The 12,973-nt window shown below is 57.0% G+C and overlaps 1 protein-coding gene across 5 annotated transcripts in view; it reads left to right on the forward strand.

Annotated features, from left to right (window-relative positions):
• Positions 1-12,973, forward strand: part of LRP1 (LDL receptor related protein 1) — a 136,061-nt gene that overhangs the window by 121,045 nt on the left and 2,043 nt on the right. For 4 of the 5 annotated variants that reach the window (XM_077192564.1, XM_077192566.1, XM_077192565.1 and 1 more), the window contains exons 76-88: positions 155-426; positions 1,317-1,495; positions 1,836-1,942; positions 2,145-2,261; positions 2,353-2,529; positions 3,312-3,452; positions 4,126-4,299; positions 5,830-5,991; positions 7,774-7,948; positions 9,592-9,696; positions 9,890-9,954; positions 12,410-12,497; positions 12,593-12,737. In XM_077192564.1, coding sequence (XP_077048679.1) covers positions 155-426; positions 1,317-1,495; positions 1,836-1,942; positions 2,145-2,261; positions 2,353-2,529; positions 3,312-3,452; positions 4,126-4,299; positions 5,830-5,991; positions 7,774-7,948; positions 9,592-9,696; positions 9,890-9,954; positions 12,410-12,497; positions 12,593-12,737 — 1,907 coding nt within the window. Of the gene's footprint in view, positions 1-154; positions 427-1,316; positions 1,496-1,835; positions 1,943-2,144; positions 2,262-2,352; positions 2,530-3,311; positions 3,453-4,125; positions 4,300-5,829; positions 5,992-7,773; positions 7,949-9,591; positions 9,697-9,889; positions 9,955-12,409; positions 12,498-12,592; positions 12,738-12,973 lie in introns of those variants that run through there. The other variant, XM_077192568.1, reaches the window with a different exon arrangement.

The following is a 12,973-nucleotide window of genomic DNA, read 5'->3' on the forward strand; positions in this document are numbered from 1 at the left end:
CCTTGTCCTCCTCATCCTCATCCTCCTCCTCTTCCTCTTCAGCTCTGAGCACCAGATCCTCTACAAGATCAGGAGATCCCCACTCCTGTCTGATCCCCTGTTCCCAATCCAGCCCATGCCAACCTCTCCTCCTTCTCCTCCTCTTCCTCTTCAGGCTCCGAGCACCAGATCCTCTACATCGCAGATGACAACAAGATCAGGAGCATGTACCCCTTCAACCCCAACTCGGCCTACGAGCCGGCCTTCCAGGGCGACGAGAACGTGCGCATCGATGCCATGGACATCTACGTCAAGGGCAACAAGATCTACTGGACCAACTGGCACACGGGCAGGATCTCCTACCGGGAGCTGCCCGCCTCCTCCTCCGCCTCCACCGCCTCCAACCGCAACCGGCGCCAGATCGACGGCGGCGTCACCTACCTGAACGTGAGCGAGCTCTGCCAGGGCGTGGAGGGATGGGTGGTGGTTTCCTCTCCTCTCACTGTCCCCACTCTGCCCTATTGGAATCCCAATATAGCTGGATGGAACGTGCCTGGGCTTGCCCAGCCCTTGCTGCTTGACCAAAGGCAGCAGCTGTGGTGGTTTCACCTCAGAGACACCTTTGGCTGGCTGGGTATTGCAGCAAAAGTGAGGGTGCCACCTCAGGGGTCTCTTCCCTGACTGATCCAGCCCCAGGATGGAGCTGCCTCACGTTGGGTGCCAATATATTGGAATTAAATCCCAATAGAGCCAAATGGGACGTGCCTGGGCTCGTCTGGCCCTTGCTGCTTGACCAAAGGCAGCAGCTGTGGTGGTTTCACCTCAGAGACACTTTTGGCTGGCTGGATATTGCAGCTGGGTGCCTGGGACAAGTCCAGGCATGCAGGAGCTCAGGTTTACCTCTGGTGGAGAAGCTTTAAGGCAATGGTGAAGGAAAGGAGTCAAGTTCTGCTGGAGGGTTTGGATCCAGAGCTTTATTCTGGCCCACAGGCCTCTGAATGCAGCACCAGCTCCAACAGAACAAAGAAACCGTGTGCTTGCTGTGTCTTTTAACCCCAGGGAGAGGGGCAGGGAAGGGGTAGGGAGCCACCAACCAGGTAAGGGGGGGAAGTCTCAGGGGACAAAGGACACCTGGATGGCCCAATGTCCCCCCAGGGCTGAGAGGCATCTTTTGAACCTCACCAATCACACGAGGCCCTTTCTGGAATGCCAAGACTGACGGGCAGCACCCAGCAGGGGCAAGGGAGGGGAAGGGAGAGGTGATTGGCACACCTGGGGAAAGAACCAGGATGACTGAGACAGGCTAATGCATCACACTGCAACACTGCCCCACACAGATCTCAGGGCTGAAGATGCCGAGGGGAATCGCCGTCGATTGGGTGGCCGGGAACATCTACTGGACGGACTCGGGGCGGGACGTCATCGAGGTGGCGCAGATGAAGGGCGAGAACCGCAAGACGCTGATTTCGGGGATGATCGACGAGCCCCATGCCATCGTGGTGGATCCACTAAGGGGGTGAGGGACTTCCCAGCCCTCACAGCACTCCCCTCGCCACCCATGTGTCACAGGGTCACTCTCTGTGTCTTCTTGAGTTGCCTGGTGACTCCAGGATGCCGTGGGGATGGTGTGGGAGGGTTTCTCCTCCTTGGTTATTGGGCTGTCCTGTTCCCCTGGGACTTCCCATCCCTCTTCCAGCCCTCACAGCACTCACCTCACCACCCATGTGTCACAGGGTCACTCTCTGTGTCTTCTTGAGTTGCCTGGTGACTCCAGGATGCCGTGGGGATGGTGTGGGAGGGTTTCTCCTCCCTGGTCATCGGGCTGTGTCCTGAATGACCTGCCTGTGTCCTTACAGAACGATGTACTGGTCAGACTGGGGCAATCACCCCAAGATTGAGACAGCTGCCATGGATGGGACGCTGCGGGAGACCCTGGTGCAGGACAACATCCAGTGGCCAACAGGTGAGAGAGACAGGTGACAGGAGGGGGGACAAAAGCCACGATGGGGACACGTCCAACCATTTGTGTTGGGGAGGGTTGTTCTGAGGGCTTGGAGCCCCATGGCAGGAGGGTGTAGTGGTGGTGGCAGTGCTGCTCTGTGGCTCACCTGCTCAGGAGGGGCTTGGGGAGGACTGGGGGCTCACTGAGGGCTGTGTCCCCTCAGGTCTGGCTGTGGACTACCACAACGAGAGGCTGTACTGGGCCGATGCCAAGCTCTCCGTCATCGGCAGCATCCGCCTCAACGGCACCGACCCCGTGGTGGCCATCGACAACAAGAAGGGTAAGGGGTGTCCCATGGGGGTCCCTGGCCTCAGAACCCACCCCAAATCCCCAAATCCCTACCTCCACATGTCTTCTCCTGGCTTTCTCAGGGCTGAGCCACCCGTTCAGCATCGACATCTTTGAGGACTACATCTACGGCGTCACCTACATCAACAACCGCATCTTCAAGATCCACAAGTTCGGGCAGAAGCCTGTCACCAACCTGACATCCGGCCTCAACCACGCCACCGACGTCGTGCTCTACCACCAGTACAAGCAGCCAGAGGGTGGGTGAGGGCCTGGGACCCCCACCCTGCTCCTGGGGTGGTGGGGAGGTGCCAGGGGGTGATACCCGGTGTGAGGTGCCAGAGAGTGAGGGAGGTGTTGGTAGAGCTTGGGAAGAGGGGACTCAGACCCCCAAGTTCCTGCCCAAAGTTGGGGTGTCTGGGTGGGCAGAGCAAGGGGTTGCTGAGGTGGTTTGGTGAGTCCAGCTGGCCAGGTGGTGACCTCAGAGCATGGATGGGACAGCACAGAGCTGTGGAGGTGCTGTGGAACAAGAAGGGCTGTGGGTCACTACCTCTCTGTCCTCACCATCTGTGCCCTCTCTTCCTGCATTGAGTCTGAGGGGACTCAGACCCCCAAGTTCCTGCCCAAAGTGGGGGTGTCTGGGTGGGCAGAGCAAGGGGTTGCTGAGGTGGTTTGGGGAGTCCAATTTGTCAGGTAGCAACCTCAGGGCATGGAGAGCACAGCACAGAGCTGTGGAGGGGAATGTCCTAGAGGAGCAAGAAGGGCTGTGGGTCCCCACCTGGCTGTCCTCACCATCTGTGTGCCCTCTCCTCCTGCATTGAGTCTGAGGGGACTCAGACCCCCAAGTCCTTACCCAGAGTGGGGGTGTCTGGGTGGGCAGAGCAGGGGGTTGCTGAGGTGGGTTTGGTGAGTCCAGCTGGGCAGGTGGAGAGCACAGCACAGAGCTGTGGAGGGGAATGTCCTAGAGGAGCAAGAAGGGCTGTGGGTCACCACACTGTCACCACCTCTCTGTCCTCACCATCTGTGCCCTCTCCTCCTGCAGTGACCAACCCTTGTGACCGTAAGAAGTGCGAGTGGCTCTGCCTGCTCAGCCCCAGTGGCCCCGTGTGCACCTGCCCCAACGGGAAACGCCTGGACAATGGCACCTGTGTGGTTGTCCCCTCGCCCACCGTGTCCCCTGTAGGTAGGTGACACCAGAGGAGCAGAGCATGAGGATGAGGAGGGAGGTTGGGTCCTGCCAGCGCAGCCCTGCTCACTTCCATCCCCTCCGTGCCTCTGTGCCTTTGTATTTATATTTATATCTTATTTATATTTATATTTAGGTATGTTTATATATCTGTATCTTATACCTTATATCCTATATTTATATTTATATTTAGGTGTATTTATATCTATATTTCTATCTGTATCTATATTTATATATCTATATCTTATATCCTATATTTATATTTATATTTAGGTATGTTTATATCTATACTTATATCTATATATCTATCTATATCTATATCTATATCTTATTTATATTTATATTTAGGTATGTTTATATCTATATTTCTATCTATATATCTATATCTTATATCCTATATTTATATTTAGATTTAGATATATTTATATCCATATTTATATCTGTATATCTATATCTTATTTATATTTATATTTATATTTATATTTATATTTATATTTATATTTATATTTATATTTATATTTAATTTACCTCCACCACACTACCTGAGAGAATTAACACACCATCACTTTCTAACACAGCACATACAACATTCACTTGAATATTCGCCAAAAACCAAGCATAAAATACACATTTTTTATATTTTTCCCTTTTTTTCACCCCTCCCTGGCAGTGCCCACCACTGACACGTGTGACCTGGAGTGCCTGAACGGTGGCAGCTGCTTCCTGAATGCCCGCAAGCAGGCAAAGTGCCGCTGCCAGCCCCACTACAGCGGGGACAGGTGCCAGATCAACCAGTGCTCAGGCTTCTGCCAGAACGGGGGCACCTGCGCTGCCTCCCCCTCAGGTGAGCCAGGGGGGTCAGGGAACCTCGCTCTCTCATCCTCTTTAGCTCTCTCCCTCTCTCAGTCCTGCTCCAGCTGTGCCTGGCAGCTCCAGGCAGCTCCCTGCACTTGGCCCTTTGCAATAAACCCCAAGTTCCAAGACCAGAAGAAGATTTATAATGGGAACCTCACTCTCTTATCCTCTTTACCTCTCTCCCTCTCTCAGTCCTGCTCCAGCTGTGCCTGGCAGCTCCCAGGAGGTCCCTGCGCCCAGACCCTTTGCAATAAACCCCAAATTCCATGACCAGAAGATTTATTGTATTGTAACAGGAACCTCTCTCTCTCATCCTCTTTACCTCTCTCCCCCTCTCAGTCCTGCTCCAGCTGTGCCTGGCAGCTCCCAGGAGGTCCCTGCGCCCAGACCCTTTGCAATAAACCCCAAATTCCACGACCAGAAGAAGCTTTATTGTATTGCAACAGGAACCTCTCTCTGTCTCTCATCCTCTCTACCCCTCTCTTCTCTCAGTCCTGCTCCAGCTGTGCCTGGCAGCTCCAGGCAGCTCCCTGTACTTGGCCCTTTGCAATAAGCCCCAAGTTCCACGACCAGAAGAAGATTTATAATGGGAACCTCACTCTCTTATCCTCTCTACCCCTCTCTTCTCTCAGTCCTGCTCCAGCTGTGCCTGGCAGCTCCAGGCAGCTCCCTGCATTTGGCCCTTTGCAATAAACCCCAAGTTCCATGAGCAGAAGAAGATTTATTGTATTGTAATGGGAACCTCACTCTCTCTCTCATCCTCTTTACCACTCTCTCCCTCTTTGGGGCTGCTCCAGCTGTGCCTGGCAGCTCCCAGCAGCTCCCTGAACTTGGCCCTTCGCAATAAACCCCAAATTCCGCGCTCTGGCTTCATAGATCTCTCGTGTCCATCTGTCCTGACCGCTCTTACAGTGGAGCTAAATCCTTGAGCCTGCTCCAGCTGTGCCCGGCAGCTCCCAGGAGGTCCCTGCACCCAGACCCTTTGCAATAAACCCCAATTTCTACAACCAGAAGAAGATTTATAATGGGAACCTCACTGTCTCATCCTCTTCACCACTCTCTCCCTCTTTGAGCCTGCTCCAGCTGTGGCTGGCAGCTCCAGGCAGCTCCCTGCACTTGGCCCTTTGCAATAAACCCCAAGTTCCACAACCAGAAGAAGATTTATAATGGGAACCTTGCTCTCTTATCCTCTCTACCCCTCTCTTCTCTCAGTCCTGCTCCAGCTGTGCCTGGCAGCTCCCAGGAGGTCCCTGCGCCCAGACCCTTTGCAATAAACCCCAAATTCCACGACCAGAAGAAGATTTATTGTATTGTAACGGGAACCTCACACTCTCTCTCATCCTCTTTACCACTCTCTCTCTCTTTGGGGCTGCTCCAGCTGTGCCTGGCAGCTCCAGGCAGCTCCCTGCACTTGGCCCTTCGCAATAAACCCCAAATTCTGCGCTCTGGCTTCAGAGACCTCTCGTGTCCGTCTGTCCTGACCCTCCCTCAGTGGCTCTAAGGGGTTTTTTCTCCCCAGGAATGCCGACCTGCCGCTGCCCCACGGGTTTCACGGGGCCCAGGTGTAACCAGCAGGTGTGCTCGGGTTACTGCCAGCACAACGGCAGCTGCAGCGTCAACCAGGGCAACCAGCCCAGCTGCCGCTGCCTGCCCTCCTTCATCGGGGACCGCTGCCAGTACCGTGAGTGGCACTGCTGGGACACGGCTGGGGGCACTGGGAGGGTGGGTGGCACTCATTTGGGGGTGTCTGGGGACAATTTGGGTGTTAAAAGGATGGGTGTCACTCATTTGGGGGTGTCTGGGGACAATTTGGGTGTTAAAAGGATGGGTGTCACTCATTTCGGGACATCGGGAGACAGCACGAGGGCACTGGGAGGGTGGGTGGCACTCATTTGGGGGTGTTTGGGGACAATTTGGGTGTTAAAATGATGGGTGTCACTCATTTGGGGACATCGGGGGACAGCACAGGGGGCACTGGGAGGGTGGGTGGCACTCATTTGGGGGCAATTTGGGTGTTAAAAGGATGGGTGTCCCTCATTTGGGGGTGTCTGGGGACAATTTGGGTGTTAAAAGGATGGGTGTCCCTCATTTGGGGACATTGGAGAACAGCACGGGGGCATTGGGAGGGTGGGTGTCACTCATTTGTGGATGTCTGGGGACAATTTGGGCGTTAAAAGGATGGGTGTCACTCATTTGGGGGTGTCTGGGGAAGACAATGGGGACATTAAAAGGATGGGTGTCACTCATTTGGGGGTGTCTGGGGAAGACAATGGGGGCATTAAAAGCATGGGTGTCACTCATTTGGGAGTGTCTGGGGACAATTTGGGCGTTAAAAGGATGGGTGTCCCTCATTTGGGGACATTGGGGAACAGCACGGGGGCATTGGGAGGGTGGGTGGCACTCATTTGGGGATGTCTGGGGATGACAATGGGGGCATTAAAAGGATGGGTGGCACTCATTTGGGGACATCAGGGGACAGCACGGGGGCATTGGGAGGGTGGGTGGCACTCATTTGGGGGTGTTTGGGGACAATTTGGGCGTTAAAAGGATGGGTGTCCCTCATTTGGGGGTGTCTGGGGGCAATTTGGGCATTAAAAGGATGGGTGTTCCTCATTTGGGGATGTCTGGGGACAATTTGGGGGTTAAAAAGATGGGTGTCACTCATTTGGGGGTTTTTGGGGACAATTTGGGCGTTAAAAGGATGGGTGTCCCTCATTTGGGGGTGTCTGGGGAAAATTTGGGCATTAAAAGGATGGGTGTTCCTCACCTGAGGACATCTGGGGACAGCAGTGTTGGAAGGGGTGTTGGAATGATGGGTGTCACTCATTTGGGGATGTCTGGGGACAACAATGGGGACATTAAAAGGATGGGTGTCCCTCAGTTGGGGGTTTTTGGGGACAATTTGGGCGTTAAAAGGATGGGTGTCCCTCATTTGGGGGTGTCTGGGGACAATTTGGGGACATTAAAAGGATGGGTGTCCCTCAGTTGGGGACACCTGGGGACAGCAGTGGGAGGTGTTGGAAGGATGGGTGTCCCTCATTTGGGGATGCCTGGGGACAGAGGGTGGGTGTCCCTCACCTGGGGATGCCTGGGGACAGAAGGGTGGGTGTCCCTCACCTGGGGATGCCTGGGGACAGAAGGGTGGGTGTCCCTCATTTGGGGATGTCTGGGGACAGAAGGGTGGGTGTCCCTCACCTGGGGATGTCTGGGGACAGACCTCTGGTGACAATGCCAGAGTGTTGGGTTCCCAACCCTCTTCTGTGTTTTTCCCACCCTCTGTGTCCCCTCTGGTGACACCATCAGGCCTTGGGCTCCCATCTCCCCCTCCATTTAGGAGCAGCACCCATGGGACTGGATTTGCACGTGCCCCTCTTTGCTGGGATGCTCTGTGGGGCTGGCTGCTCCTCCATGGAGCCCTGGCACCACCAGCTGCCCACGCTGACCCCCTTGTGCCCCCTCCCAGGGCAGTGCTTTGATTACTGTGAGAACGACGGCGTGTGCCAGATGGCAGCCAGTGGTGCCAAGCAGTGCCGCTGCCCCCCTCAGTTTGAGGGTGCCCAGTGCCAGGAGAACAAGTGCTCCCGGTGCCAGGAGGGCAAGTGCAACATCAACAAGCAGAGTGGAGAGGTTTCCTGCATGTAGGTGTTGGGAAAGTGTGGATGGAAAGGGGGAAAAGGGGTGGTGGGCACAGGGAAAACCAGAAAAATCCGTTCCTCTATGGCTGGGATAGAGTCTGGGTGGGTAATTCAGGGTGGGTAAATCTGGGAGGATGAGGAGGAGGTGGATGCGTCTCAGTGCGTCCCCAGAGCCCATCCTGGTGTCCCAGGGGTGGGATGAGCCCAGAGCTGAGTCCTGAGGGGATGAGGGGGCACAGAACACCCCAGGGATGGCAGAGAACACCCAAAGGAGGCACAGAACACCCAAAGGAGGCACAGAACACACAGAGGGGGCACAGAACACCCAAAGGAGGCACAGAACACCCAGAGGTGGGGGCACAGAACACCCCAGGGCTAGTGCAGAAAACCCAGGAGGGGCACAGAACACCCAAAGAAGGCACAGGGCAGCCAGGGATGGCACAGAACACCCATGGGTAGCACAGAACACCCAAAGGAAGCACAGAACACCCAGAGGTGGGGGCACGGAACCCCCAAAGGAGGCACAGAACACCCCAGGGATGACACAGAACACCCCAGGGATGGCACAGAACACCCAGGGATGGCACAGAGCACCCCAGGGATGGCACAGAGCACCCAGGGATGGCACAGAACACCCAGAGGGGGCACAAAACACCCCAGGAAGGGCACAGAACACCCCAAGGGGGGCACAGAAAATCCAGGGATGGCAGAGAACACCCCACGGGGGCACAGAACACCCCAGGGAGGGCACAGAACACCCAGGGATGGTACAGAACACCCAGAGGGGAGGCACAGAACACCCATGGGTAGCACAGAACGCCCAAAGGAAGCACAGAACACCCAGAGGTGGGGGCACAGAACCCCCAAAGGAGGCACAGAACACCCAAAGGAGGCACAGAACACCCAGGGATGGCACAGAACACCCCAGGGATGGCACAGAACACCCAGGGATGGCACAGAGCACCCCAGGGATGGCACAGAGCACCCAGGGATGGCACAGAACACCCCAAGGGAGGCACAGAACACCCAGGGATGGCACAGAACACCCCAGGAGTAGCACAGAACACCCAAAGGAAGCACAGAACACCCAGAGGGGAGGCACAGAACACCCATGGGTAGCACAGAACACCCAAAGGAAGCACAGAACACCCAGAGGTGGGGGCACAGAACCCCCAAAGGAGGCACAGAACCCCCAAAGGAGGCACAGAATCCCCAAAGGAGGCACAGAACACCCCAGGGATGGCACAGAACACCCAGAGGGAGGGCACAGAACACCCAGGGATGGCACAGAACACCCAGAGGGAGGGCACAGAACACCCAGGGATGGCACAGAACACCCAAAGGAGGCACAGGGCAGCCAGGGATGGCACAGAGCACCCCAGGGAGGGCACAGGGCACCCCAGGGAGAGCACAGGGCACCCCAAGGAGGCACAGAACACCCAGAGGGGGGGCACGGAACACCCAGGGAGGGCACAGAACACCCCAGGGATGACACAGAACACCCCAAGGATGGCACAGAGCACCCAGGGAGGGCACAGAACACCCCAAGGATGGCACAGAACACCCCAGGGATGGCACAGAACACCCAGAGATGGCACAGGGCAGCCTGCTGGTAGCCATGGTGCTGATCCCCTGTGCCCCCCCAGCTGCCCCGATGGGAAGATAGCCCCGAGCTGCCTGACCTGTGACAATTTCTGCCTGCACGGTGGCACCTGCTCCATCAGCGACAAGACCCAGCTGCCAGAATGCCAGTAAGAGAGGAGGGGGGCACACGGGATGGGGGGGCTCAGAGGGGCTCTTTGTCCCTCCAAACGTCACTGACACGCCCCAAATCTGTGTCCCCGCCCCGGCCCGACCCCAGCTCCGTGCGCTGCTGTCCCTCCCTCCCTCCCCGCATGGCCCTGCCCCGCTAATCCCGGTGCTCTCCCTGCTGCTCTCCCCCAGGTGCCCCGCGGGCAGGACGGGCCCGCGCTGCGAGGAGCTGGTGGTGGGCGAGCAGCAGAGCAGCCGTGAGTGGGGGGCACCGGGTGGCACCCCCCGTTCGTGCCACACCACACCCGGGGGGGGTTTGGGGGCAAATTAACTGGGGGGCACCGGGTGGCACCCCCGCTTTCGTGCCACACCACACCAGGGAGGGGTTTGGGGGGAAAATTAACTGGGGGGCAATGTGTGACTCCCCCTTCCGTGCCACACCACACCCAGGGGGGGTTTGGGGGGAAAATTAACTGGGGGGCAATGTGTGACCCCCCATTCCATCCCACACCACACCCAGGGAGGGTTTGGGGGGCAGATTAACTGGGGGGCACTGGGTGGCACCCCCGCTTCCGTGCCACACCACACCCAGGGGGGTTTGGGGGGCAGGTTAATGTGGGGGCACTGTGTGACTCCCCCTTCCATGCCATACCCAGGGGATTTTTTTGGGGGGGACAGGTTAATTTGGGGTCAGTGTGTGACCCCCCCTTCCATCCCACACCACACCCAGGGGGTTTTTGGGGGGCAGATTAACTGGGGGGCAAAGTGTGATCCCCCCTTCCATGCCATACCCAGGGCGTTTTTTGGGTTAATTTGGGGGCAGTGTGTGACCCCCCCCCCTTCCATCCCACACCAAACCCAGGGCATTTGTCAGGCACTTTGTTGGGGGGCAGTGTGTGACCCCCCCCTTCCACCCCACACCACACCCAGGGGGGTTTGGGGGGAAAATTAACTGGGGGGCACTGGGTGGCACCCCATTCCATCCCACACCACACCCAGGGGGTTTTTGGGGGGCAGATTAACTGGGGGGCAAAGTGTGATCCCCCCTTCCATGCCATACCCAGGGGGGTTTTTGGGGGGCAGGTTAAGTGGGGGACAGTGGGTGACTCCCCTTCCATTCCACACCACACCCAGGGGGGTTTTTGGGGGGCAAATTAACTGGGGGGCAATGTGTGACCCCCCCCCTTCCATGCCATACCCAGGGTGTTTTTTGGGTTAATTTGGGGTCAGTGTGTGACCCCCCCCCTTCCATCCCACACCAAACCCAGGGCATTTGTCAGGCACTTTGTTGGGGGGCAGTGTGTGACCCCCCCCTTCCATGCCATACCCAGGGGATTTTTTTGGGGGTCAGGTTAATTTGGGGGCAGTGTGTGACCCCCCCTTCCATCCCACGCCACACCCAGGGTTTTTTTGGGGGGCAGATTAACTGGGGGGCAATGTGTGACCCCCCCTTCCATGCCATAGCCAGGGCGTTTTTTTGGGGGTCAGGTTAATTTGGGGGCACTGTGTGACCCCCCCTTCCATCCCACACCACACTGAGGGGTTTTTTGGGGGGATATAGGTTAATCCTGGGGCACTGTGTGACTCCATTTCCATTCCACGCCACACCCAGGGGATTTTTGGGGGGCAGGTTAAGTGGGGGACAGTGGGTGACTCCCCTTCCATCCCACACCACACCCAGGGTTTTTTTTTGGGCAGTTTTTTGAGGGGCAGATTAATTTGGGGGCACTGTGTGACCCCCCCCTTCCATGCCATACCCAGGGCGTTTTTTGGGTTGATTTGGGGGCAGTGTGTGACCCCCCCTTCCATCCCACGCCGCACTAAAGGGTTTTTTTGAGCAGTTTGTTGGAGGGCAGGGTGTGACCCCCCCCCTTTCACCCCACACTGCACCCAGGGGGTTTTTGGGGGGGATAGGTTAATCTTGGGGCAGTGTGTGACCCCATTTCCACCCCACACCACTCCCAGGGTTATTTTGGGGGTCAGGTTAATTTGGGGTCGGTGTGTGACCCCATTTCCATCCCACACCACACTCAGGGGTTTTTGGGGGGGATAGGTTAATCTTGGGGCACTGTGTGACCCCATTTCCATCCCACACCACACCCAGGGTTATTTTGGGGGTCAGGTTAATTTAGGGTGACCCCCTCTTCCATGCCACAGCAGACCCAAGGGGGTTTATTGGGCAGTTGCTTGGGGGCCAGTTTGTGACCCCCCTTCCATCCCACACCACACCCAGGTGATTTTTTGGGGCACTTTTTTGAGGGACAGGTTAATTTAGGGGCCCTGTGTGCCCCCGTTTCCATCCCACACCACTCCCAGGGTTATTTTGGGGGTCAGGTTAATTTAGGGGCACTGTGTGACTCCATTTCCATCCCACACCACTCCCAGGGTTATTTTGGGGGGATATAGGTTAATCTTGGGGCACTGTGTGACCCCCTTTCCATCCCACACCACACTCAGGGGTTATTTTGGGGGTCAGGTTAATTTGGGGGCCCTGTGTGACCCCGTTTCCATCCCACACCACTCCCAGGGTTATTTTTGGGGGTCAGGTTAATTTAGAGGCCCTGTGTGCCCCCATTTCCACCCCACACCACTCCCATGGGTTTATTGCCCCTGAGCACCTCCTGCCCCCCGTTCTCTGGTGAAAAGGGGGGGACAGGCCCAGCCCAGGCTGCCCCACGTGTCCCCAGGGCTCTGAGTGCCTTCCTCCCTCAGGAACAGCCTCCATCGTCATCCCCATCCTGCTGCTCCTCATCCTCCTCACCGTGGTGGCTTTCGTGTGGTACAAATGGAGAATTAAAGGGTGAGTGATGCCCATGGACAGGGAGGGGGGCTCCTCGAGGGTTTGGGGACACCCTGGGGGTGTCACTGACCCTGTGCCCCCCCCTCAAACCTCAGTGCCAAGGGCTTCCAGCACCAGAGGATGACCAACGGTGCCATGAACGTGGAGATTGGGAACCCCACGTACAAAATGTACGAGGGGGAGCCCGACGACGACGTGGGGGAGCTGCTGGATGCTGACTTTGCCCTGGACCCCGACAAGGTGAGAGGGGCTGGGGGCTCTGCAGGGTCCTGCCCAAAGTGGGGGACACGTGCTGGGGTGGGGGGCGCGTTGCTGTGGCTCTCAGGGGGGGTTCTGAGGGGTTTTGGGGCTGATGGGTCTCTGAGGGGGTCTCAGTTGGGAGAGAGAGGGATTCTCAATTGAGTCTGAGGGGTCTCAAAGGTTTTGGGGTCTCTGAGGGATCACAAAGGCTTTGGGGTCTCTGAGAGGTCTCAAAG

This window comes from Agelaius phoeniceus, chromosome 35, assembly GCF_051311805.1.
Source record: "Agelaius phoeniceus isolate bAgePho1 chromosome 35, bAgePho1.hap1, whole genome shotgun sequence".
In the NCBI taxonomy this organism is placed as follows: domain Eukaryota; kingdom Metazoa; phylum Chordata; class Aves; order Passeriformes; family Icteridae; genus Agelaius; species Agelaius phoeniceus.